This window comes from Centrocercus urophasianus, unplaced genomic scaffold (assembly GCF_019232065.1).
Source record: "Centrocercus urophasianus isolate 14NV4802_14NV808 unplaced genomic scaffold, USGS_Curo_1.0 seq_28, whole genome shotgun sequence".
Classification (NCBI taxonomy): domain Eukaryota; kingdom Metazoa; phylum Chordata; class Aves; order Galliformes; family Phasianidae; genus Centrocercus; species Centrocercus urophasianus.
Window position 1 is genome coordinate 219692 of NW_024884844.1, and position 24616 is coordinate 244307.

General features: G+C 51.0%; 3 protein-coding genes across 6 annotated transcripts in view; 1 reads left to right on the forward strand and 2 right to left on the reverse strand.

The window, feature by feature from the left end:
* Nucleotides 1-12610, forward strand: part of USP37 (ubiquitin specific peptidase 37) — a 29963-nt gene extending 17353 nt beyond the window's left edge. Inside the window, exons 17-24 of one of the 2 annotated variants that reach the window (XR_006170330.1) lie at nucleotides 647-899; nucleotides 3257-3423; nucleotides 5107-5167; nucleotides 6484-6599; nucleotides 7664-7733; nucleotides 8107-8245; nucleotides 9040-9481; nucleotides 11843-12608. Coding sequence is in view for 1 of the 2 variants with exons in the window: in XM_042827306.1 (XP_042683240.1) it covers nucleotides 647-899; nucleotides 3257-3423; nucleotides 5107-5167; nucleotides 6484-6599; nucleotides 7664-7733; nucleotides 8107-8245; nucleotides 9040-9127 (894 nt within the window). In the remaining variant the exon portion in view is untranslated. Of the gene's footprint in view, nucleotides 1-646; nucleotides 900-3256; nucleotides 3424-5106; nucleotides 5168-6483; nucleotides 6600-7663; nucleotides 7734-8106; nucleotides 8246-9039 lie in introns of both variants that reach the window. The other variant, XM_042827306.1, reaches the window with a different exon arrangement.
* A 355-nt stretch (nucleotides 12611-12965) lies between these two features.
* VIL1 (villin 1) lies at nucleotides 12966-18938 on the reverse strand. Of its 3 annotated transcripts, none has more exons than XM_042827387.1 (20): nucleotides 18840-18938; nucleotides 18138-18236; nucleotides 17984-18058; nucleotides 17696-17892; nucleotides 17197-17305; nucleotides 16963-17073; nucleotides 16681-16883; nucleotides 16106-16184; nucleotides 15883-15981; nucleotides 15638-15791; nucleotides 15449-15549; nucleotides 15204-15341; nucleotides 14882-15040; nucleotides 14630-14809; nucleotides 14394-14539; nucleotides 14157-14301; nucleotides 13731-13919; nucleotides 13566-13634; nucleotides 13228-13365; nucleotides 12966-13152 (listed from the first exon to the last, which is right to left on the reverse strand). In XM_042827387.1, exons 1-20 carry the CDS (start codon nucleotides 18933-18935, stop codon nucleotides 13039-13041), a joined length of 2601 nt encoding a protein of 866 aa, XP_042683321.1. In that variant the 5' UTR covers nucleotides 18936-18938; the 3' UTR covers nucleotides 12966-13038. The 3 variants fall into 3 exon arrangements, with proteins under 3 accessions (XP_042683321.1, XP_042683323.1, XP_042683322.1); XM_042827389.1 differs by having other exon boundaries at nucleotides 18138-18220; nucleotides 18840-18924; XM_042827388.1 differs by having other exon boundaries at nucleotides 18138-18250; nucleotides 18840-18919.
* Nucleotides 18939-20680: 1742 nt separating this feature from the next.
* On the reverse strand, nucleotides 20681-24607 carry CTDSP1 (CTD small phosphatase 1). Its single transcript, XM_042827268.1, has 7 exons — nucleotides 24525-24607; nucleotides 23323-23474; nucleotides 23040-23141; nucleotides 22896-22952; nucleotides 22422-22514; nucleotides 21903-22088; nucleotides 20681-21812 (listed from the first exon to the last, which is right to left on the reverse strand). The coding sequence occupies exons 1-7, from the start codon at nucleotides 24589-24591 to the stop codon at nucleotides 21684-21686; spliced, it is 786 nt and encodes a 261-aa protein (XP_042683202.1). The 5' UTR covers nucleotides 24592-24607; the 3' UTR covers nucleotides 20681-21683.
* Between the last annotated feature and the right edge of the window lie 9 nt (nucleotides 24608-24616).

Below are 24616 nucleotides of genomic sequence, written 5' to 3' on the forward strand. Positions count from 1 at the left end.
ATAACAATAGAAGAAGTCAGATCAGGAGTATTTTCCTTTCTCCTGATTTAAGGCCATTTTGTTCTCCTTAGGAAATGATGTTTCCCCACTTTCCTGATCTTTTCTTGACTTGCTGAGCGCTGTGTTGTTTCCCTTACCCCCTTGTGATTTCTTATGGCAAGTCTGCACTGCCATACCTAATTCTAATTCTACTTTGTAGCTGCCTGATTTCAGTTCCTGTTTTTCCATCCTTTCTACAAGTTCCATTCAGGTACCCCTTCATCCTGCTGTGTTAATAAACTTGCAGTTTTGCTACTTCTGCCCTTGGGGTTTTAGCACTGACTTGCCAGAGGCTTGCAGATTCATCAGCACCCAAAGGTAGAACATGCGTTAAAGGAAATGGGAAGAGTTGCCTTGGCTGTATTAATCCACAGGGCCTGTAAAAACTGGTTGTAGTTGATATTCAAATATTGTTCCTTGAAGTGAAGGTAGCTGCAAAGGTTGTGTCTCCATTGAGACTCACAGAACTGCCTGTTTGATCTTGACAGAGCCAAATTCCCACATCCTGGAGTTACACAGTAGTAATAATAAATCCACATGGAAGTGTAAGGCTGGTGTTGTATAGCTGTTCATTCAAGTTTTTAATCATAACTCCGTTCATATCTAGAGTTCAAAACGAAGTAAAATGGAGGGCGATAAACCTGAGCTGGGCAATGCTGGTTTTGATGGGATGAGTGAAGATGAGCTGCTAGCAGCTGTCTTAGAGATCAGCAAAAGGGAAGCTTCTCTGTCTCTGAGCCATGATGAGGATAAGCCCACAAGCAGCCCAGACACTGGGTTTGGAGATGATGAAATTCAGGAGTTGCCTGAAAACCTGGAAACAATGGAGACAGAAAAACCCAAAGCGCCATCAGAATCAGGTAAGGCAAGGTAACTGCCTTAATTTTGCTGTGATGGACTAAAGCAAGTTACTGGTAGCAGTGAGCTGGTAATATTTGAGGGCAGAAGCCAGATGCAAGTGTACTGCTGGAACTGTCTGAGTTTCTCAGAGTTTTCTCATAGTTTCACAGTACATAAAGCTTGTAAGAAAATACGTTTTGCCATTTCCGTGAATTACATGGCAGTCACTGCTGTGATAAAGGTAGGTTGTCTTCAGAGTTCATTGCCATCTTTTTCCCTCCTGATTACTGCGCGCTTTCACTCCCTGCCTTACCAGACAATTCAAATTATGAAGATTTGGCAGTGTCTGGGCCCTCATCCTCTGTAATCAGCAAGTGGTTACATCTCTGCAGCTGCTGCAGCCTGGGCAGTGTGGTAGCAGCGTTCAGATTGCTGAAGTTTAAGAATGATGTCTGCATTGTGTGAGACCAGAATGCTTTTGTTAATGCAGTTATTTTTTTCACTAGTTGCTACTGAATTTAGCTCATCTCTGTTTTTTCTGTTGTAATACTCTGAGTGAGAGTAGTGAGCCTAGGAGACTCAGCATGCAAATGTTTAGCCTCTGTCCCAAAAACATGGTTAAGTACAGGAAGACTCTTTGATCTCCTTGTGGGGAAATTGTAGCCGTGCACACTTAATTCTCCTTCAGCTATGAGATACGTGTTTTCTTGCGAATGTTTAATGCCACTAGCCAGGAAAAAACAGGAGAACAACATCCTTTCCTTCTCCTCACAGAGCCAAGAGGTTAGGCGTTAACAAAAATACTGTTCAGAACATCAAGCTTGGTAAGAATTGTCCAGTGAAACAACTTCTATGTTGGAAGTTGGTCTCTAAGAAAACCAGGTGTGTAACAGCCTTGCTTGTGCTCAACTTCACATACTTTGTTGCTGTGGTTGTGAAAGGCAGCTATGAAAGCCTGACAGCATAAACGTCTCTTCAGGTTTTCCTTGAAAGGTGTAATGCAATTATTTGAAGGCTGTGACATTTAAGCAGAAAGTGTGTTCAGTAAGCATCTGTAATTTCTGATTAAGAACTCAGTTAAACACGTAGCATTGAATTTGCCTTTCTGTGTTTATGTGTGGTCAAAAACACAAGTACTGTTCAAACCGTAAGGTTTGGCATTCAAACAAGATGTGTGTCTTTGTATTTCAAGTTAGTAGTTATGGCAGCTGAGTGTAACACCTAATGAGTTCACAGCCCTATGTTCCATTTAAAGGAAGCTCAAAGGCAAAGGATGCCTTGCTTTATCAAACAAAGTGATTCTAAACTTTAAATCTTTAACTTTGTCCAGTCTCTTTTTTTTTTTATTAGTAGTAATCTTTTTTCTTGTAAACATTGAATTGTTTGTGGTGCTTTAAAAAGAAACAAAAAAACAGACCCTGGCAAGTTTAAGTAGAACAGATGTCTCTTCTGCTACAAGATCCTGAAATTAAGTCAACTATTTCTTACAGTAGAAATCTTCAAAGATCATGTAATAAATTCTGTTTTGTTATTCATCTTAAGAGGATTAGATTGATGGATTATAGTTCTGGTTCTAGTGGTCTCACGTGTAAGAGGTCATAGCTAGTAAGACTCTGTCTTGTGTAATCCTTGCCAGTAACTAATGAACAGATGTTGAAGTCTGCATAGGGCAAAACTCTGAAGTTTCATATGTTGCTGCATGATGGCTTTTGGAGCAGGTCCTAATTTTTTCAGCTGCAAGCAAATGGGAGAATGAAGTTGTCTTGCAGTGAGATGAGATGTGTGCAGTGGTTGAATGTGCACTGCAGAAATAGTCTAAAAACAAAAAATAAAACCAAACACCTGACTTCTGACATGCTGTTTACTTTGAAGTTCAATTGTGACGTTTTAATCTTCTTGCACTTTTAAAGATTTAGGCAGTGTTCACAAGGCTGAATTCTTACCTGAAATAGAAGCTGACAAATGGAAAGAGTGCTTGGGTTTTGTTTCCCATCTCTTGTAGTACTCTGAGGTATAATATGCAATGCAAACCTATGTATTTATTTATTTATTTTAATTTTTGGTTACTTCTGGAGAAATTCAGGTGTCAGCTTTGTGGCTGTAGGAACCTAGTGGTATGTGACATCTTCCTTTTAGTTGAAGTTGCTGTTTGAGTAAGCATAAAAGAAGAGGATGGTTTCAGGGATTAATGAAATGCTTCATCTTGCACCTCTTAAAATTACAAGACACCTTTTTCTGGGGATTTTTCAAACTGTTGACATTTGTTTTGTTGGTTTTTTTTTTATTGCTGAGATCTCCTTGTCAATAGATGTCACTGTGCTGCAGGGATTGTGGTTACAAACCCAGGGAAGCATAACTGTACTTTATGATCCTTCAGGTCCTGCCAATTTCACTGAGATAACTAAAGATTTCGATGAGAATAAGGAAAACAAAACTCCGGAAGGCTCCCAGGGAGAGGTTGACTGGGTGCAGCAGTACGATATGGAGAGAGAGAGGGAAGAGCAAGAACTTCAGCAAGCACTGGCTCAGAGCCTTCAAGAACAAGTAAGAAATAATTTGCACTCTCAAGTTACTTCCCCAGCATTGGAAAGCTGATGGCTGAAGAAAACCTTGTTCACACAGCAACTGAAAGCAGATTCTGCTCTGTGTTTGAGAGAATCTGATGTTCTAGCTCCACTCCTAGCACTGGGTAGATTTAGGCATAGTTTTGTATGTACTTCAGGAACCATACTGTATCACAGACGTACGGATTTCTCCAAGCTCTCTGAGCATATTTATACATAGAGCTGTGACATTATATAAACATAGTGATAAACTGAAGTCTCACTAGCTCTCACATAATGCTCACAGGCTCACCTCTAGCTTCCCTGGATTGCCTGGAAGCCCTACAGCTCATTCTGACAAGAGTCAAAGTGAAAGAAACAGATTTTAAAGCAAAAGCTGGGGATGGCCTTACCAGCTTAAAGATGTGCCTCATTTGGTACTTTGTTTCTGGTGATTATTGGTAGGAAATGCACAGCAAAGAGTATGGGAGCAGAGCAATGATGTGATGCTTTTCTGTTGTAAGTTGGAAAAAGGATCTCCAATAATTCAGTCTAAAACCAGTCCTTTAAAGGGGACTTGGAAAAAAATGGAATCTTGGATTGTATGCTAACAATCTGTGTTCCACTTGATTTACAAGACTTGTAACTGTTTCCTACATGCTTAACTGCCCTGAGGAAGAAGTAAACACTTTGTCAGATCTGTCTTTAAATAGATAGCCTTGCCTGCTCTCTTTTAATAGTAAAGCTGTCATGGTTTTCCTTATGAGATCTGATATTTCCATGGCTCCTGGATTTTCTCTCCCATTCCTCATTATAAGGTGCTTGTTGATATGTTCTGTGCCAGATGTAGCATTGATTCAGTACCACTGAGCAGTTCAGTGAAGATCCTCAAATGCTTTAGAAAAAGTGAGATAAAAGCCCTCATGTTAATAACGTAAAACTGCCTTTTGTACGTTGCTCTGCTATGATTCTGAAGTGAAAATCTGCTATACTAATTGAATCAGGCATGAAAATGTGGTTATCTTGGTTTGAAACCTGTAGTTAAGGCTTTGCATTCAGGTGCACGGAAAGCATTCAAGGACTGAATTAAGTGTTACTGTAGCTGCAGCTCTGTGCTTTTGAGAGTGCTGGGAGGAGCAGGAGCACCATGCTGTTTGAAAAAATTGGAAGGACTTGTTGACAGACTTCTTTGCATCCTGCCTTTGTGAATCACACCTGTTACACAGAGCACTGTCTCTACTTTCCAATGGCCAGAAGATAATAAAACTTGTTCAAGTTTAACAACTCCGTCTACGCTTGGTTTTGGACAGAAATCTAAACTTTGCTCCAGTGTGAGGAGCTTTGTGTGTGACAGCTTTCCTTAGCAAAGGGTTGCAAATTCATTCAGATGCTTTTCAAATTAATGATCCACTGAAAGTGTTTGGTGTTAGTGAGGGCTTGCTCTGCTGCATACCAAGCTTTAGGAGCTTTGACAAGCCTTAGTGAAGGTTTGTCCCAGGTTCTGTTGGATGAGAACATTGGACTCTCACTGGTTGCAAACACTTCTTCACACGAAACCTTTAATTTACAGTGTCAGGTTTGTTGTAGAAACCAGAGCAGCACAGTTTCAATGGAAAAAGAGCACCATAAGAATTTTAAACAGTGAACTGTCTCAGTAAGCTAAGTTTTGTTCTCTTCCCATCAGGAGGCACGAGAACAAAAAGAGGATGATGACCTTAAGCGAGCTACGGAATTAAGTCTACAAGGTGAAGCTTATTTAACTTTTTCCAGTATGTTGCTTTTGAAGGAAAATAGACCTGTCTGTATGAGTGCAGCTCTTGACTCCAAGACAGCTGGGATTTCAGGCCCTTTTGATGTGTGCTTAGTTGTAGTTGGCTTTGCTCGGGTCTCTTGTTCTCAGTTGTGGAAGCAAATGGCAGGAAAAAACTAAAATAAAAAATAACCTATTCTTTTGAGTTTTTAGTATGATATGTGTGTGTGTATATATATACAATATATACACAGTTCCATGGTCCATTCTTATTCTCATAAGAATATATATATTCTTGTATATAAGAATGGACCATGGAATTGTGTTCCCAGAAACCAACATGGCTGTAGTCACAATCTAAGGATCATCAAGTTTCCGTTGGTATTTTAGAGCACGTTAATGCATTGGCTTTGCTCAAGAAAATAAGTACCCTATCTGTCTGACACAGAGGGGGAGGGTAGATAGACCCTGCTTCAAGGTATGGCTCCCAGGGAATGGAGGGATACCCGATATACGGTCTGTCCTTCCTAAATGCAGACTGTGATGAGCCTCAGGTGCTGCTTATCATCTGTGTAGGGCTGGCAGGTGAGTGATTTCATGCAACCTGGCAGGGCAAAGCTTAACAGAGAGGAAATTCCTACTCTAAAAAGGGAGTGGTAATAGTAATGAAGCATTGTGGTAAGGTGCTCTTAGATATTTGGACGGCTTGAAAAGCCCTCAGTGATTACCAGATGAATTTATCTGCTTCTGAGGAGCAATAAGTGCTGATGTCTTTCTTCAAAAAAATAAGAAAGTCAGTCCTGAGCAGTGCCTTGTTAATCACAGCTCCTCACCCACCCAGCACTTCGCAGCTTTAATTTAGCTGTTGAAAGCGCGGCCCCTTCTCCTAATGAGCGCTGTACAAACCCTCGCATTAGTCGGGTGGCTGCAGAATCCCAGGAAGTTAGGAACAGTGCGTACAGGGAGCTGTGGGGCCTTCCGGCTCTTTGCAAAGCGCTGCCTGCATTCTGCTCAGCCAAGCAAACTGGAAGTTCCTGTGGTGAGCTGCCTTGTTACCACTGAAAACAATGAAAAGATGCCTGCTGCCAGCAGCAGCGATTGGATGCCAGTTTAAATTGAAAAATGTACTTTGTTAATGCAATTATAGTTTAAAACTGTAATTCATAGGTTCTCCTTGCCCAGCTTGTAGTTCCCTGACCCAACTGGCCCTGCTGCTCTCAGGTTTGGGTCTGGCTTCCTGCTCTGGAGCGAACCGGGTGTTTTCCGGGTGTTTGGATTCTCATGCAGTGTTGTTGTTTCTGTGCTATTTAGAGTTTAACAGCTCTCTCCTGGACAGCGTTGGCTCTGATGAGGACTCTGGGAATGAGGATGTGCTTGACATGGAGTACTCAGAAGCTGAAGCAGAAGAGCTGAAAAGAAACGCTGAGGTGTGGTCTATGATTCCAGATGTTAACCGAGAAATACAGCCCCTTCTTTGCCATAGGCTCAGCGTTAGATGGTTTTAAAGAGTTCCTTCCTGATGAAAAGGGAGAAGATAGAAAAATACTCAACAATAAGGGTCTGTTCTATTCTGTTTTTAAAATTAAAAAAAAAAAAAAAGTAGCTGCAGAGAGACCCCTCTGAGCATCTCTAAGGTATGGGTAATGATGAAAAGGAAACAGTAATTTTACATGGGAAATGTTCTAGTGGATGGAGCTCTGGACTCCATGCAGCAGTGCCTGTGCCTCCCTTCTGGGGGAAGGCTGTGTAAAGTGACAAAGGTTAAGACTTATAACTGAACTTACCTTGAATAGTTCTTATTTTCTTACAATTCTTCACTAATTTTCTTAAACCAAGAATGGAGTTTTAAAGCGTTGCCAGTGAACTGCATCAATCAGGTATCCTGGTCTGAGAGCTTGAAGCAGTAATTACTGAAAGCCAGTCTGCATCATTTAGTTTTTTGTTCAGTCAACAGGCAGAGTGTGTCTCTTGCATGCAGGGAGGGCACTGCCTGCTGATATTGCAGGTGCAGGGTGAGAGTCTGAGCCCCATATCTGGTATTAGCTATTAAATCTGTATATTGTTATCCTTTATCAAGGATAAAGCTTTAATATTTCAGATGTAAATGTGCTGTTCCCTTTTTGCTTATCTGTGTTTATTTGGTGAATTGATTCTGACATCAGTGGAAGCTGCTTAGGAAGTGGTTGTTTAGAGAACTTTGTGGAGTAGAGCTCATGTCAGCATCTGTTCTGAGGTCAGAGTGACTGCTTTGCTTTTTTTTTTTTTTTTTTTTTTTGGCTTTTTTTTTTTTTCTTGCTTGCTCAAGGATAAAATTAAAGTCAGGAGCTTTTCCCCACTTCTTGAAGGACTCTTCCATTGGTGTGAGCCAGGGTGTCTGTTGCTGTAATCCTTCTGTAGCCAAAGCCCCTATCTCAGGTATAAATCACCGTGTCCATAGGTTACATGGGACAAAAGTAAATCCTTAAACTCTTTAATTGGATCTTGTTTTTAGACAGGAGAGCTGCCTCACTCCTATCGCCTCATCAGCATTGTCAGCCACATTGGAAGCACATCATCTTCAGGTAAAAGACACTGTTTTATTTGTCTCTTATTGAGATTAAAAATCTGCAAGACAAAATTACCATATCAGGGTTATTTGTAGAGAGGAGTTTGGTCTGCAGGAGCAGACAAAATAAAAAAGCAGCTCTTTAATTGTGGGTTGCTGGCAGTGAAGTGGGGTGAGGGTGTCACACTGTGCCTATATGAGGCATCTGGGCTCAGTGCTGGCTATGGGATCTGTGGCATTGCTGGTGCTTATCACTAGCTCACTGGCCAGCAAAGGCAGAGCATGCAGGGTCTTAGGGATGTTTTAGCATTTTAAATCTGACGTGGGTTGTCTGAGCAAACCAGCTTACTGGCTGAAGTGCAGCATGAAAAGTGTTCTGTGTCTTCAAGGTCACTATATCAGCGATGTCTATGATATCAAGAAGCAGTCCTGGTTCACCTACAATGATCTGGAGGTGTCTAGAACTTTAGAAGCCACTGTCCAGTGTGACAGAGACCGGAGTGGCTACATCTTCTTCTACATGCACAAGTAGGTGGCCTGGGGCATTCTGGTACTGCTTGTGATAGCAGACCTCTGTTCTGCTTTGATGGGGTGAGGAGTGTCTCTGTATGTGGGTCAGAAGACATTAGTCAAAACGTTACGCAGGAATGACAAATTAGTTCAGATTAGAAATAAGTTCATTATTAATATTACATGTCACTAGCGTACAGTATTTTAACAAGATACCTTAAATCATCTTTTGAAAAGATGAATTTGGTGTTTCAGCCGTTCCTTATTTGCACCAAGAATCACAGTGGAGTTTGGATTTTGTCCTTACTTGCTGTAAGATTTGTAAATGCCCTTATCCGTGCTTCTAGTGGTTGTGTTGCTGCAGCCATGGTCATCTCAGGACATGAGCAAGATGAGATTTGTAGATAGAAGTAATACTTTATCAGGCACACAACTGAGGAAGGGCTTTTGTAACTCAGTTTGCTCCCTTTGTATGTGTTTTCTGGTCCCTGTAGTAAAAGATACTACATTATCTCTGCAGACTGCGTCTTGTGTTCCTTCAGATCCTATTACTAGCCTGGACTTACTTTAACTGTTGTTACTGTTCTCTGGGGCTTACCAGTGGTCTTATTCATTGTAACAAATGGAAAGAAAATGCTTGGGGATTTAAGGAGCCTTTCTGAGAAATGCCAGATAAGACACCTTTCTCTACCGAGCGCTGTGACGCTTGAGCTTTGTGGATTAAATCCAGTTGCTGATTCCCTCGGGGCTGCCTCGCGTAGCAGTTGCTTGCTGCACATGAGTTTCACTGTTGCTCTTCCTCTGTGTTTTAGGGACATCTTCGATGAATTACTAGAAACAGAGAAAAGTGCACAGCCACTTAGCGTGGAAGTAGGCAGATCGATCCGTCAGCCGCTGTGAGGAGTCCAACACCTCGTACCTCTTGAGGAGCACAGGAAATCCTGAACTTGTGCCAGACGTGCAGGAGTAACAAACAGCTCAGGGCCAAAACAACAGACACATGGTAGAAATACGGATGCTCACATTTTGCACAACCATCTGTGCAAGTCTTCGGCCCGAACCACAGTCGTCAACCTTGACATCCCGGAGCGATGCTCCTGTGGTGAAGTTTTTATTGTTCCTCAAACGATTTTGTCAGCATGGAGCCTTAAAGAGTTGCATCAAGCCACGAGACTACAGCTGCTCACAGACTGATTTAAAAGGAAAAATGTGCAAAAAGAGACTCATCTTCAAAAGCCCATTCACCGGCCAGATGTGAGTGGGGAAGATTTACATATCACTTGGCTCTTTTTTGTTGGGTTGGTTTTTATTTTTTTTTCCTTCTCCAAAACCGGTTTAAGCAATAGATTCTGTTAGCTGGTGTGTGTTGTGTTGGTGATTTTCACTGGCAGCCCAGCTCCCAGGGTAAGCTCTCAGCAGTCATCTCACTGTGCAGTCGCTGAGCTGATGTGTTTTGACATTGGTGGGTTTGTAAGCTCTCTGCTGGTGACGTGCAGTTCCAGGAAACAAACTCTTGGTGCTGTGGAATGTATTGCATACCTGGTGGCAGCTCTGTCTCTTTGATGCCGTTCACTGTCATCCTCCTTTAGTGGTGAGATTATACATGTGATTTATTTTACAAGCATTATTATTTGATTGTGTTCTCTTTGCTACATTGTTGTGTAAGTTTGGAGAAGAGAGGTGTGCAGTGTTCCTCGCTGAAGTTATGTTGCTTAGGGCTTGCTTTGATGTAACTGACCCAAGCTGCTGGGTGACACCTGGAGCAGGTGGAGAACAGGAGCTGAACCACAGCTGCTTTTTCATCTTGCCTCATTCTGTGCAGCCGAGAATCATCGTGAAATGGAAACGATGGGAAGAAGGCAGGGCCTGCAGCGCCTTGCTTGCCACTCTTAGCTTGAACCGTGGTCTTTCTTTGGTCTTCCCTCATCCCAGGTGCAGAAAAAGGGATTTCACTGCAGCTCTGTGGCTGTTCTTACTGAGGAGTGCAGAGTGCTCCAGCTGTGTGACTAAAGCAGGTGGAAAGCTTTCAGGAAGCTTGTGTTCAGTGCTAACAGAACAGTTTGGGGACATGTTTAATGAGGCTAGCTCCAAGATACTCATTTTAGAGCTTGTTTCAGCAGGGAGAAAAAAATGCCTATCGACTTAATTTTTTTTTTTTTTTTTTTTTTTTTTTTAGCACCTTGGCACTTATTTAGCAGGGGCAGATGTTTCCTTTTGCTGGCATCTACTTACTTCAGAGAAACTGTTGCTATTAAGCAGAGTAGTTGATCTTGTTTTGGCCTCTAGCTCTGTTTTTTGCAGCTTGAGTTTTAGAGGTGAAAGACTTCTTTTAAAAAAAAAAAAAAAAAAAAAAAAACAAAAAAAAAAAATTTTTTTTGCTGTCAAGATAGTTTCTGGGTTTTTTAAACTATTGTTAGGAGTTTCTCAGGAATAAATCAGCTGAAGCAAAGCAGGCAGAACCATCTGTGCATAACTGGCAGCAGGCACCTCTTCTCGTGGGCACTTCCGTACCAGGGATCGTCCCAATGGGCTGTTATGGGGTGCTGCTTCAGTGACCTCTCCTCCCCTCCGTGTGCAGCAGTGAGGGGCAGCAGTGACAGCCCTTTAGGGAGTGAAAAGCCCCAGTGACCTCCTGGTCCCTGCATTAGGTGGGCACGGCCAGGGTGAAATCTTTGTGGTTTCAAAGGGAGGAGTGAATGTTTGGTTGTAACCACAAGCTTGTGAGATGCAGCCGAAGCAGTGTATGTGTTAACTTATTACAAAGCATTATACTTTTCTATTGTTAGTCCTGATTTTGGTAGGATTCTGGGTGATGGGAAGATGAGGTGAGGCACGAGGTATCCTTTGAACCCATCGCTCCGGCCCCTGGACAAGGGATGAATTGCTCCATCCAGGAGGCAGATGTTTTCCCCAATTTCCTATGCTAGTGCTGTACATAACTAATGGTGTTCCTGCAGGATCAGCAGTCAGCTCTCCTTTCTCAGGACGGTTCTGAAGGCACTGTGCTCCGTTTAATTTATAATAAAAGCAAACATTGCCCAAATTCCCAATGCGCTAACTTTTGTTTAAAACCATTTTTTGCTTGGAATGAGGTGAGAAGGCTGATGCTTGAATCCAGCAGTCCATGTTCCATGAAAACAAAGTCCTTGTTTATTATTGTAGCCAGAAAGAATTTGCAAACATCTGTGAATTACTTCAAGCTTTTTTTGGCACATGGCGGCTTGGTGGCATGTCACCCTGGCAGCAGGGGCTGCAGAGCCTCTTCCTTGCTGCTGCTGAGCGGTGGGGGATGGGGGGTGAGCAGCCCTCTGTGCTCAGACCTTACTGGCACAGCAGAACACTCAGCTTCTCCCTGTCCTGGCTTGTAAGTGGGTAGAGAATCTCAGTGGCAGTCCCCTAATGTGTGCAGGCTTCTGGCGTGGGCTGCTCCGGAGAGGAAATGACTTTAGAGCCCTGCAAATTCTCCCAGCCCTTAGCACAACAGCAGCTGTTTGTGCAGGCACTTTGCTGCCAGGGCATAGGGCTCTTTGGTGCTGAGTGGGGATGGATCAGGACTGACTGTGTGCAGCAGTGACAGGTCTGAATGTTACAAACCCTTCTTTGGCTTTTCCTCAGCTCTGCAGAATTGTGGTTAAAAACTGACCTGCTCCTGAATCAGCTTAGGGTAGTCAAAATGTGATTCAGCACGCAAACCTAAGGAACTGCCATCTTGCTTTTCCTCCCTGCATTGTATGACTGCGATGATCCACGTTTGCTCCTCTGATAGATGTGAGAACGCTCGTGTCGGTGGACCGGAGCCTGTGCAGAGCAAGGACTGACTGGAGCAGCTTCATGAGGAGCAGGGCTCTGAAGCTTGTGACTGTGCCATCACCTTCCATTTCTGCTCAGCACTGATGATAAATGCCTGCTCACCTTCCCTCCCATCCTGTGCAGCACAGTAACTGGGGTGCGTGTCCAGCACACTGCCCGCAGCAGTCAGCGTTGCTGCACTTCACCCTGACACCAGGCATGTGGGGACTGTGTGCTGCAGTGATGGAGGAGTTGAGGAGACTGGGAAGAACTCAACTGTTCTGTTTTCTTTTCATGGAGCTAAGTATCCCTGTAACTGCCTGCCAAAGAGAGATAAAGGAGTGTGGGACCCCAGTGCTGCTGGGGTGCTGAGGGATGTGCAGCTGAGGACCTGCTGCAGAGCCACCCCATCCCAGGGTTGGTATCTGCCTGCTTGCAGCCTGACTTCTGGTTCTTTACACTGTTGATGTGGAGCAGCTTTTCTCTGTGTTTTAGCAGACCTGTTCCTCTCTTATTCTTTACAGATTTTGCTCATGTTTCCCTCCCCCTGCCTTTTAAACAATGTGTAGATAGATTTTTTTTTTTTTTTTTTTTTTTTTTTTTTTTGTGAAATTAAAACCTTTATTAGCCCTCTTTTGGTTTGAAATCTTATTGCTGCCTGTCCCAGTCCATCTGACAGCACTCTAAAACCCTTGTAGGGCATGGGCTGCACCCCCCGTCGCTGCCTCTGTGACTCTGCTCCCCTATTGCCCCCCCCGGGCCCTGCCCCATGCCTGCTGTCCCTGTGCTTCCCGTGCCATGGCTTGTCGCTTTTACCTTTGATACTGCCAACTATTTACTGAGTTTTATGCATGAGTTCACTGATAACAGAGGGAGTGCCCTGGGGCTGTGTATGAGACCTTTAGTCCTGAGCTGCAGGTGCTGGGGTGGGCAGAGAAGCACACAAAGCCCCATTCCAAATCCATTTTATTTAGTAAAAATAATGTGCTTGCTTGGGATGGCTGTGGGCTGAGCCTCCCCTCCTAGAAGAGTCCTTTCTCCTTCTTGAGATTCTGCTGTTTCCACAAGGGCAAATTGGCAAAGGCAGAGCGGGTCATACCAAAAACAGCCATGAAGTCCTCGTCGGAGAGGTGATTCTGGGGAAGGAGGAGCCTGAGCTCAAGCCACAGGGCTTCCCCCAGCCATGGCCTCCCCAAGCCCCCCCAGCTCACCTCCTTCCTGCTGGGATCCACGCCCCGGGGCAGGTCCTCAGCTGCAGTGTTCACCAGCACATCCAATGGTAAGATCTCCAGTTTGGTGGGGACGAGTGTGGTGGTGGCTGTGAAGATCTCATTCTTGGAAGTGAGCCCCTGGTGGGGAGGGACAAGGTCACATAATGAACAGCTACCAGGCTGCCTTCTAGGGGACTGACACCTTTGTCCCTTCACGTGAAAATGTTCTTGCAGCTTCTTGTGCCGCCTGCCAAAGGCACCAGTAATCCCTTCCCCTGCTGCTGTGCCATGTGTTACTCAGGGTCCCCTCTTGTCCCAACTCTTCCTGTGACACTCACTGACACAAGGTGCCCAATGCTGGCGTTGTCCCCCAGCTCAGCTTTCAGCTCATCATAGGATTTCTTGTCCTGCAGGAACAGAATTGCTCAGCTGGGGCTACATCCAGTCTTGTCCCCATCTCCAGAAGTCTCCTCACTACTTCCAACCCCCACCCCCTGACTCACGTTCCAATAGAGGGGATCCCAGGCCATGAACCAGCCGGTAAAAGTGGGGGGCTCGTAGCCCTGCTTCACCACAATGATGGGGGTGTCGAGGTCACGGCTGCCAGGGTGGCTCTGCAGGTACTCCTGTGCTGTCACTGCTGCAGACTCCTTCTCTGACTCATTGGCACCTTTCCCGATCCAGAAGAAAATCTGCAATGGGGCCACCATGTCCAGCACTGGGCTGGCCCTTCACCGGTGGCTGGGGACACAGAATCTGTCCCCAGGGATGGGTGCTGGGAGCCCATCCTCAATGAAAACCATGTGGATTGGGTTTCCATGCTCCCATCCCACCACCTCCGGTTGCTGCAGGTCCTTCATCCTGTTGGGGACATAAGCTTGTCCGCAACAGGACAAGTCCTTCTATCCCCCCTTCTATTCCCTACACACCTGGTCCCAAGTGTCCAGAAGGTAAACGTCATTCTCATCCAGATCATCCTGGGTGAAGTCGACAATCTCAGTGGCCAAGAACCTGCCTGTCTTGTTGGAGCATTCAAAGAGCCGGGGTGGCATAGAGAGATTCTCCTCCTGTAGCCTGGTGGGGAGACATGGTTGCGATGGTAACTGGCCAAGGAACTGGGGGCACTAGGAGAATCCATTGAGGGGCTGGGGACACAGAGCTCGTACCTCTTGCTGTTGGCATAGCTCGTCTTGCCGCCCAGAGCTACCCAGAACTCAGGTGGCTCCTGCCCTTCAGCGACCACCAGTTTTTCAGTCTTGGAGATGATGTCAGCCACCATCTTGCCCATCTCACGCTCATCCCCGCTGCAGCCCTACAGTGTGAGCGGCACAGCTCCAGCACTGAGCCCACCCCAACCCCTGGAGGACAAGGAAGAGAAGGAGCTGGTCGAGGCCGTACCCACCTTCCCATACCAGAGGTAGCAGCAGCCGGGTGTCTTGAGCACAAAGACATCATTGGAGTTGAGAGAAGCAGCTCGAACGGGTGTTTCGAAGGCCTTGGTGTTGTACTCATTGGCGCCGCGCACGTGGAAGAGCCGAGTGGAGGATGCCGGCTCCGTGTTCCCTGCCCTCGAGGAGCCATTCTGGGGACAGTGGGGATAGGAAGAGGTCACACAGCCACCAGTTTGCCCACCCTGCACCAGCCCCGTGCTCACCTCGTACACCACCATCTTGCCCTTGAAGATGGCCATCAGGTGGGCCGGCTCCTTGCCCATGGTGACGCGCACCTGCACGGGCTCGTTGTTGTACTTCTGGTCCAGGATAACAGCTTGGTAGGCTGAGGCGGCCAGCTCATCCGTACTGGCATGGCGGCCCTGCGTCAGGACATTCTCTCTTTGGGAATGTAGGCGGGATGGGAAGGCCGTGGAGGGGCAGGGAATGACCCACAGGGGATTTGTGCATGGGGCCTTCTGGTGGGTAGCCCTGTCCTGCACTGTCCCGCTGAGGATGAGCCCTGGGTAGGGGACAGAGACTCACCTGCCAGATGTAGATGATGCGGTTCACCTTGGGCCCCACGTAGTAGGTGTAGAGCACCAGGTAGCAGTCCCCGCCGTAGAAATGGCCCAACCACCGCTTCTCCACAGGCACCAGCTCCCGGTTCTCCACCCGCCAGACCTGGTGGGATGGTGTCACACTGTGTTCCTGGCCCCACAGCACCTGCACTCCCATGGCATCTTCCAGCGTGGCACACAGATTCATTCCACCTCCTTCCCACAGCCTACCTCTGCCTCCCCAGATCCATCATCCACCATCTTCTGCTGGGCAGCCACTTCAGGCTTGGCGTGCATTGTGGTGGCATCAAACTTCACCTGCTCCACCTTAGCTGCAGGGAAGAGTGAGGACTGAGCCAGGCTTGGGGACCCCTTCAGCATCCCTCCAGTCCTCTGGGACCAGCACCTTGTGGCACTCACCCACTTTGCCCACAGTATGGGTCTTGCCCAGCCCACTGGTTTGGTTGGGAACAGTCCATTTTTGGAAGAGCTGCCTGAAGAGAGCGGACTCAGACCCATCATTTTCCGTTTCCACACTGGTGCTGGACGGGTAATTCTTGGCTTTGATGAAGCCCTGAAGGGAGCCAGATCCAGTACCTGGACATGGAGTACCCAGTCTCTCTCCTCGGGAACAACAAACCCAAACCACCACCCCAAGCACTCACCAGGGCCCTGCTCATTGCCTGCTGCTTCTCCTCCTTGCTGGCATTCTTTCCCTTCCACACAAAGATCTTGAGACCAGCTTGATCAAGGATGTAGCAGTCCTGGAAGTGGGGGAGGACAGCAGACATTAAACCTTAGGGTGGCTTCGATCTTTCAAAAGGCACTTGGGTGGGCACTTGAGTTAAAGCTGACAAGGAAAATAGGCACTGCTTTTGAGCATCTCACCTCATGCTGGAGCATGTCTTGAGTCAAGGGGCGAATTGCTATCTCTTGTATGACCAGGTTCCCACTGGCATCAGAGACACTGGTGGACACAGAGAGAGGAGAGAAAGGTAGAAACAATTCTGAAAAACATCTTCCCCAGCGCCCCATGGGGGTGGTGGGGCTGGGGGGGCGCAGCTCCATTTCCATCTCTATCTCCATCACTTTCTTTGCCATCATCTCCATCCCCACTGCCACCCCAAACATGGAAGAGCTGGTGAGGGACAAGGGGATGTCAGATTGGATGGGGACAGTCAGCTCTACTGGGGACATGCCTCTGTGTTAGAAAGCATCCGTGACATTTGCATGAGCATCTCTGTACTAGCTGTTAGGTCCCAACCCCTTTGGCACTGGGGGATCCCAGTGCTCCTACAGCACCCAAAGGACCTGTCCCTCTGTGGTGGCCTCATCCCTTCTCCCTTGCCATCCATAGGGATGGGACTTGTGAGACTCTCTGCTGCCAACATCATGGTATCACCCTGACACCTCACACCCGTACAAGATGCCTCCATAGATATGGCCCATCCCCAGCAACTCACTGGTACAGCTTGAGGGCACTGTTGAGCGCCTGGTGCACTTGGTCATCGGCTGTGGCTGCCTTGATGTTCTTCTTCTCCCCCAGCACATGTGTCAGGACCTGCATCAGCTCAGGTGAGGCCCCCTCATCCTCACCTTCCACCACACCAACCTTCGCACGTCCCCCACGCTCTCGGTCCCGAATGTCCTTGGCCAGGGTCATCGCCTGCACCCAGGGAAAGGATCAGAACGGTGAGGTCCCAGCATGGGGGCTGGAGGCACCGAGCAGCCGGATCCCGCCATACCCCCAGCCTCTCGGCACGATTGCTCTCAGGGCCGTTCCACTGGATGATGAGCTGGCCAAGGTCCAGCAGGAAGACATCACCCAGGTTGAAGCTTTTCCAGCTCATCTCCACCTGCAGCAGGACAGAGTGGGTCAGGCACACACAGCCTCCCTGCTCAGCAACCCTCCCACCAGGGTCTGCACTGCTCCCCATTCTGCTTGAGGCTTTGTGGGATGACAACATCCCCTGTCTCACCTCCGCAGCCACCACATTCTTCTTGCCCTTCACATGCAGCAGGCGCTGGATGTTGTAGGTGTTGGGCTCCACGTGCTTCATGCCTGAGGCAACCCCACCCTGCTTATAGCTGAGAGGACACGGATATGACATAAGCCTTGGGCCACACTTCCCACTCCAGCAAGGATATTCTCCTGCCCATATGCACGGCAACCACTAACATTATTGGTATGAGTAATTGACAGAGTGAGACAGAATCCAGGCCAACATCCCCCTTCCCAGAGTAGAGATCTTTCCATGGGATCATAAAATCTTTAGGGTTGGAAAGACCTCTAAGATCATCCAATCCAACCATCAACCCATCCCCTCCAAACCACGAAACCATGTCACTCACAATGTGACATCTATCCTTTTCTTGATGCAGAGGGAGCCTTCCCATTGCCACTGTCACAGAGACCCTTCTGGCAAGGCAGGAAGGATAGCCATGGCAAGCAACAGAACACCCATGTTGGCAACTTACATGAGTCCCTGCTTGAAGTACGCACGAAACGTTTCGCTCTCATGGCCCTGGACCTCACGGTGCTGCACAGCCACAGAGCCCAGATGCTCGTCCATCTGCGTGGTGTAGATGGCGGCTGCCCCCTGCTCGTCCTGACTTGAGTTCTTACCCAGCCAGTAGTGGATGTTGTAGCTGAAGCTGCTCCCAGTCTTACGTGTCTGCAGGATGGGGAACCCGCTAGGAGCCGTGCACCCTGTGTCCCCAGGTCTGGGGCACCCCACAGCACCCCAAGTCCCTACACAGCCCTACCGACAGCAGCACATAGCAATCCCCCTCGTAGAAGTTGCCATAGCTTTTAGTGGGCACCGGCACCATCTCCATGTTCTGTAGGAAGAAGGTACACGTGAGCAGGGCAGCCTGCAGGGGTCCTAAACCCAAAGCCTCCCACATCCACAGGACCCACCTCGATTCTCCATATCTGGATGCCCGGCGTGGTCTTGTCCAGCTTCCCGGTGACCTTTTTGCTGAGCTCCACCATGGTGCTGGCTGCAGGCAGGGGGACCTGTTGCCGGCACCCTTGTTAGGGTTAACAGCAGGCAGCCTCATTAAGAGCTGGGCTGCAGCCATCTGCTGTCCTGCAGCCAGCCAGGCAGTCAACCCCCCTGAAGCCATGGGGGGTGAATGGCGGCTGTGGACACGTGAGCAGGGTGCAACCCCTCCCTGGTGGTGAGTGGGGGTCCTGGGCCATGCCAGGTGTGTATGGGAGCAGGTAACCGTGGTGTCCTGCTGTCCACATGTTCCCATATCCTCCCCTGCTTCCTGCGCACAGGGCCAGGCTTTGTGAGCCATTCCTCCTCCTGCAAAGCCACACCTGGGTGACACTTCAATGGCCCTTCTCCCTTTGTCCCTGCTCATGGCATGGGCATCACATCCTACATGGGTGTGTATGCACATCCATGGATGCGCAGCCTCCACGACCCCAACACCACATGCCCTGTGCTGCATTGCTGGGCCATGTCCTCCTCCTGATCCCCCCACCGCCTCTGAGCCCCAATGAGACAGAGCCCCTTGTGAACCCCAGCAGGTCTCTTCTCCCCCCCCCATCCCAGTGCCACCTACAGCACTGGCACTGGGATGTGCTGTCCCCTCATCCCCAGCCCCTCACCTTCCCCGCAGAGCTGAGCACAAGGTGTGTGTACCTAGGGGAAGTGCTGGGGTGCCAGCAGAGAAGAGACCTTTGTCCCCAGCTGTCCCAGCCCATGTTCACCATATAAGGGCAGGAAGAACCTTGAGTCAAGGTCCCCACATCCCTCAAGGTTTCCCCTCAGAGCCCCATTACTCTCAGGGTAATGACACCTGGGTGGCACCCACTTCCCATGGCACTGAGCCACCACGATCCCCAACCCACGCATGGGGAGGGGACAGGGCAGGTCCCAGTGGCCATGTCCCCATGGGAGATGGGGACCGAGCAGGCTGCAGAGATGCTCCCAATCCCAGCCATGGGGGATCCAAAGCAACCAAAACCTATGGGGCCATGTTGGAGCCACCTGCAATGGCTCCAACCACATAGAAAGGTGCAATTGTCCCATTTGTCCTACCCAGCATGGGGCTGCCAGCATGGGGTGGATCCCACCTGCAACTACCCACTTTCTGTTTCATTCCATGGCTTCTCTGTGTGCCAAGGCATCACCAGCCTGGTGCTGGGGATCCCCATGGGTTGGATTGGACGTGGCCAGAGGTCCCTCAATTGGAGCAGAGAGTGGCCAGAGAGAGGACACCTTGGGGACTAGGGACTCTCCAGGATAGTCAGAATGCAGTTGTTCTGAAACTCCTCCAGCAACAATTGGTGTTCTGAGGCTGAGCTATCCCTAGCCCTTTCATCCTTGCCCTTTTCCACCCTAATTCTGCCTGATAGCATTTGGGTGGCTCTGGAGGTGCAGGAGGGGCTGTGGAACGCTGGCACCAAGGCGTCACCTATCCCACGCTTATCACAGCATTGTCACAGCATGATTGCCCCCACCCTGCTGAGCCAGCACTGTGCCACCAGCGGCACCCTGTGCCCTTGCAGCCCCAGGGATCACCAAAGGGATAGTGATGGCTCAGCCACCCAACAAGAGACTCCCGAGGCAAAGGAGGTGGGCTCCCCAACACCTTCTATCCCCCCAAATCCTCCCACCCCACAGTGCAGTCCCACACCAGTGCCCCCTTACCTGGGTGCGCAGCCCCCGCTTGCTGCCCGTGTCCCGTTGGTGTGGCACAAGGGACAGCAGCAGTGAGCCCCTTCCTCGGGCCCCACGCAAGGCCACTAACAAACTCAGCAATTAGCACAGCTACCGGGGAGGAGGACAGAGGCTTCATTAAGGAGGAGAGGCGTGGGGCCAAAGAGGGCACTAGTGGCTGTGCTGGGGAGGCACCCAAACCCCTCTTATGCCCTCCCCGCGAGTGCTGGGGGCTCTGGTACCTTAATGAGTATGGGAGCACCCACAGTCCCCCGCAGCACCCAATGAGACCCAAGCAGGAGTCCCTGCAGTGGGCGTATGCATTGCATATGGGGCTTGCACACACCTACGTACAGCAGAGAGGTGTGCACGATGCACACCTGCATGCACACACAGACCACGATTGCATACACATGTGCACGCACACAGCTCAGTACAGCCCATTTCCAGGAGGGTTGGACAGCTTTAATCACACCAAGGCACTTACTGGTCCCCAGCCCCCCCGCCCCCACGCCCCCAACTCCAGCCCCCCTCCCCCCCACACACCCAGGGGCGCACCCATGGGTGCTGCCTGATGTGGCCAATAAAGTGCTGAGTGGGACCCCGCTGCAGGAGCAGGGTGCAGGGTGGGGGGCATAGGCAGAGCCGGGGAGGCCCTCACCCTGGCCCCCAGCGTTTGGAGAAGGGCAGCACCGCAGGGGCCGGACGGACAGTAACGGAGAGTTAAAAAGCCCTCCCCCAAAAGATTCCCCCATTCCCTGGCACAGCGGTAAAAAGGCACCCTTGATTATTTGGGAGACCGTTGCTTCTCTCCCCTTAAAAATATATCATTGTCCATAGATTGACTCTAAAAGATATGCTCTCCCTCCATTTAAAAGTCCGCCCCCCTCCCTGAGAGCCCTCCATCCCCTCGAGGCTGGGAGACCACGGCAAGGGGGAGGGGGGCAGGGTTCATGTAAGGCCATGGAGAGGTGGGGGGGGTGAGGCATTACATTAAGGCTTCTATGGGCCACCCCCATTGGGAGTCACAGCCTTTGGTGACACTGAGAAGGGATGGGGATAGAGGGCGTGTGGCCCCCCCACAAGGCAGGGGAACCCTGCTGGTGAGTGGAGTGGCCCCATTGCCATGGAGGCACTGTGGGAGGGGAGTGGGGGTTTGAGGCCACCAGAATTCCCACCTCCGTGGGAAGAAAGTGAGGTTGGAGGGGGTGATTTTGTATCCCTTCCCCAGGCACCTCTATTGCAGGGGGGACACATACAGACATGGCGTCCCAAGGCACATGGAGGCATTGAAAACCAGGGGCTCAGCCTCCCCAAAATGCACCTCTGGAGGTGGGGAGGGGGCACCAGAAGGCACAAAGGGGTGTGTGGAGTGGTGCCTCCCCAAAGTTATCAGCTGCACAGAAGGCAGAGCTGGGGGCACGGCAGTGACACCAAGACCAATGGGACCCAAACTTGGGCTGCCAGTCTCCCCATTGGACTAAGACTGTGGGGACCAGGTTCCCCCAAAAGGCAGTGGAAAGCAGCAGCTGCTTAACTCCCCTCCCCACTGCAGGGGATGCAGAGGGGAAAAGGACCTGAGAACCATTTTGGGGAGGGGGGGGCAGCGAGAGGACGGGACCCCTCCAAACATGTCCCCAGCGGGTCACCCCGGGCACCCCTTCTGCGTGGAGCACCCACCGTGACCATCGCAGCGGGGAACGGGAAGGTGATGGGGGGACACCGGGATCCCCGCAGCCCCCCAGTGATGCTGCCACCAGGCCACCACTGCCGGCCACGCTGGGGCACCACTAGCTGTTAGTCCGCTGCTTCTTGAGCACTGTGTAAACGTCGTCCACTTTGCTGAGTCTCTCGAAGAAGGGCAGCAGGTCCAGCAGCTCCGTGTCTGCCATGTTGTCGAACCATGAGGCCACCGGCACCTGCGGGCACGGCCACTGGCTCAGGACCTCGCGTCCCTCGTAGCCCCATTGCGCCACCACCCAGACCACCCCCCCCCATGGGGTACGTACAGCGTTGTCGGGGTGGAAGATGTAGGAGGCGGGCGAGTTGTCCACGATGATGATGCGGCGCAGGTCGCGGCCCAGGCGGCTCAGGTCTTTCACGTAGTTGCCCCGGTGGAAGACGCAGGACTCGCGGAAGAGCCGGGCACGGAACGCCCCCCATTTATCCAGCAGGTCGGCCACGGGGTCCGCATACTGCGAGGAGAGGGGAGGTCAGCAGGTGGGCAAAGGGAATCGAGGTGGCTGTCAAGGTTCAATGGTCCCCTTGAGTGGTTGGGCAAGGGAGACAAACGGTGGCCAAAGTCCGGTGGTCCCAAGGTCAGTGGGTGGTTGGCCAAGGGGGACCCAGCGGGGCCCATGGGTGGTCACCAAAAGGGACCACTGACATCCAGTGTCCAGAGGTGCCCATGGGTTTGTCACCAAGGGCCAGAGGTGGACAAAGGTCCAGAGATGCCATAGGTTTGCGGCTGCAGGGGACTCATGGTGCCCAAGGAAGGGGACAACAGGGTAACTGGAGCTGCCACTCACCTTGGCCAGGCTGGCGGTGAAGAGCACACACTCAAACAGCTCTCCCATGCGCTGCAGGAACTCGTCCACATGCGGCCGCTTCAGCACATACACCTACAGGCACAGGCACTGAGGGACCCAGCGGCACATAACCCTAACCCTATGGGGGCTGCCAGCACCACCCCCCTGTGACCACTCTGGTGGAGCCCCACACCACAAAGGGCACCACGTCCTGACCCTGGTCAACAGCAGGGAGGAGACATGCCCTGTGCTGGAATGAGGGGACACCGCTTGCTGACAATCAGGGGGGTGCCCGCTATCCCTGGCATCTCCAGGGTGAAGCGTTGGGCGGGCTCCGGAGCCAAGTAACCTAGAACAGGCTGACTGCCAGATCACAGCCTATCCTGGATTACTTGAACCCAGCGCCAGCCTCTTTGGGGGGCACCCCACCTGACCCCCAAACTCCTCCCAAGCCCTCACTGCACAGCCCCATACCTGGTGCATGATACCATCAATTTCCACCGGAATGATGAAGTCAGCGTTGTTCACCGGCTGCAGAGAGCACAGCGGAGTCAGCGTGGGGTAGGGGGCTCCCATGGCCCATAAACCTCCCTTCCACCCCAATAGGGGTGCTCCCACCTTGAAGGAACTGTGCACCAGTGTCTCGTCCAGGTCGATGACCACACACAGCTTGCTGGCATCTTGAGGCTTGATCTCAGGCAGGAGGTGCTTGACCGCAGCCTGCAGCAGGGGGGCACAGCCAGGGGGTCGGTGGGGGGGCGAGGGGCACCCTCTTCCCTTCTGCCTTGTGCCCAGGTCGGGCAGCAGTGTCTCCTTCTTTAGTTACAGGGGGCTGGGGCACGGTGATCGAGTGCCCCTGGATCCGCCCCCATTTTGGGGTAGGAGTTCTGGAAGGGGGTACCTTGGGCACGGTGCCATTCTCCTCCACCAGCAGTGGGGCGTTGTTATTGACGGAGAAGGGCTCAGCATCATCGTGGCACAGGCAGCAGAAGAGGGACTGGAGGATGCTGCGGCCCCGAGGCTTCTTGGCAGCGGCCGGGGGGCTCTGGGCACCTGCAGGATTGGGGAGCACAATAGGGGCTGGGCACCACCAGGATCCTACAATAGCTGCCCTCTGCTGAATCTGGGGGGGAACTCCTCGAGGTGGGCAACCCCCCGGGGGGTGCTGAGACCCCACGGACACGCGTGGGTTGTGCTGTAGGAGGGGCCGACCCAAAGGGGAGGGGCCTAGCCATCTTTCTTCCCGCCTCCCCGCCAACTGTTCGGCTTGCTCATTGGCTGGTGCAAACGACCCGGAGGCGAGGAGCCAATCGCGGTGAAGCGCACCCCGCTGGGTGCCGTTTCCTGAGCCCCCATTGGTGGATCGCAGGGAAACTGAGGCACGGACACCTTCAGCGCGGCCGGATCCTGCCCCAGCCCGAGCGTCGGGAGCGGGGCAGGGATGCTGCCGGGGGGTGGGATGCTGCCGACCCTCATGGTTCTGCTCCTCCGAGACTCGCAGGGCCCTGGGAACCCCCACAGTGGGGCAGGGGCTGCCCCCCCTGCGATCCCACGCCGGGACGCCACGGAGCCACGTTCCTCCGTGCCTCAGATTCCCCGCGGCGCTTCCCCCGCCCCGATCTCCCCGAATCACCCCAGGAGGGACGCAGACGGGGAATGACGCGTGGAGCAGTGCAGACGAAACCCCCTTCCCGTCTCCCCGCGGCCCCGTCCCGGTGCACGCAGCCCCGCGGGGCCGCACTCCAGCTGAGGCCAACCGCAACTCATCACACACTCCGCGCCCGTCGCCGCGCACGGGGAGCGGGGGGGGGGCACGTGGGGGACCCTGAGCAACGCGGAGCAAAGGGTCTGACCCTTGGCCCTATAGGAAACAGAGCGGGTGGGGGAAGGCTGGGCTGTCATCGTGTACCCCATAGTGCCATGCAGCGAGAAGAGGGGGAGGGAGGGGGGTGGACGCACAGCGGCGGCGGGGGCCGAGGAGCGATTTTCCAGATTTAGCCCCCCCGACCCTCCCCTAAAGCAAAACCCACAGAGGGAGGAAGGGAGGAGGAGGGGATGTGGGGGGGTCCCGATGCCGGATTATTTATAGGAGGGGGGCATTACCTTTCTCCTGCAGCGGGGCGGTCACCTCCTCCTTGCTAACCTGGGTGATGATGGACTGGTGGTCCATGGGGGGGAGGGGAAGGGGGGGGGCA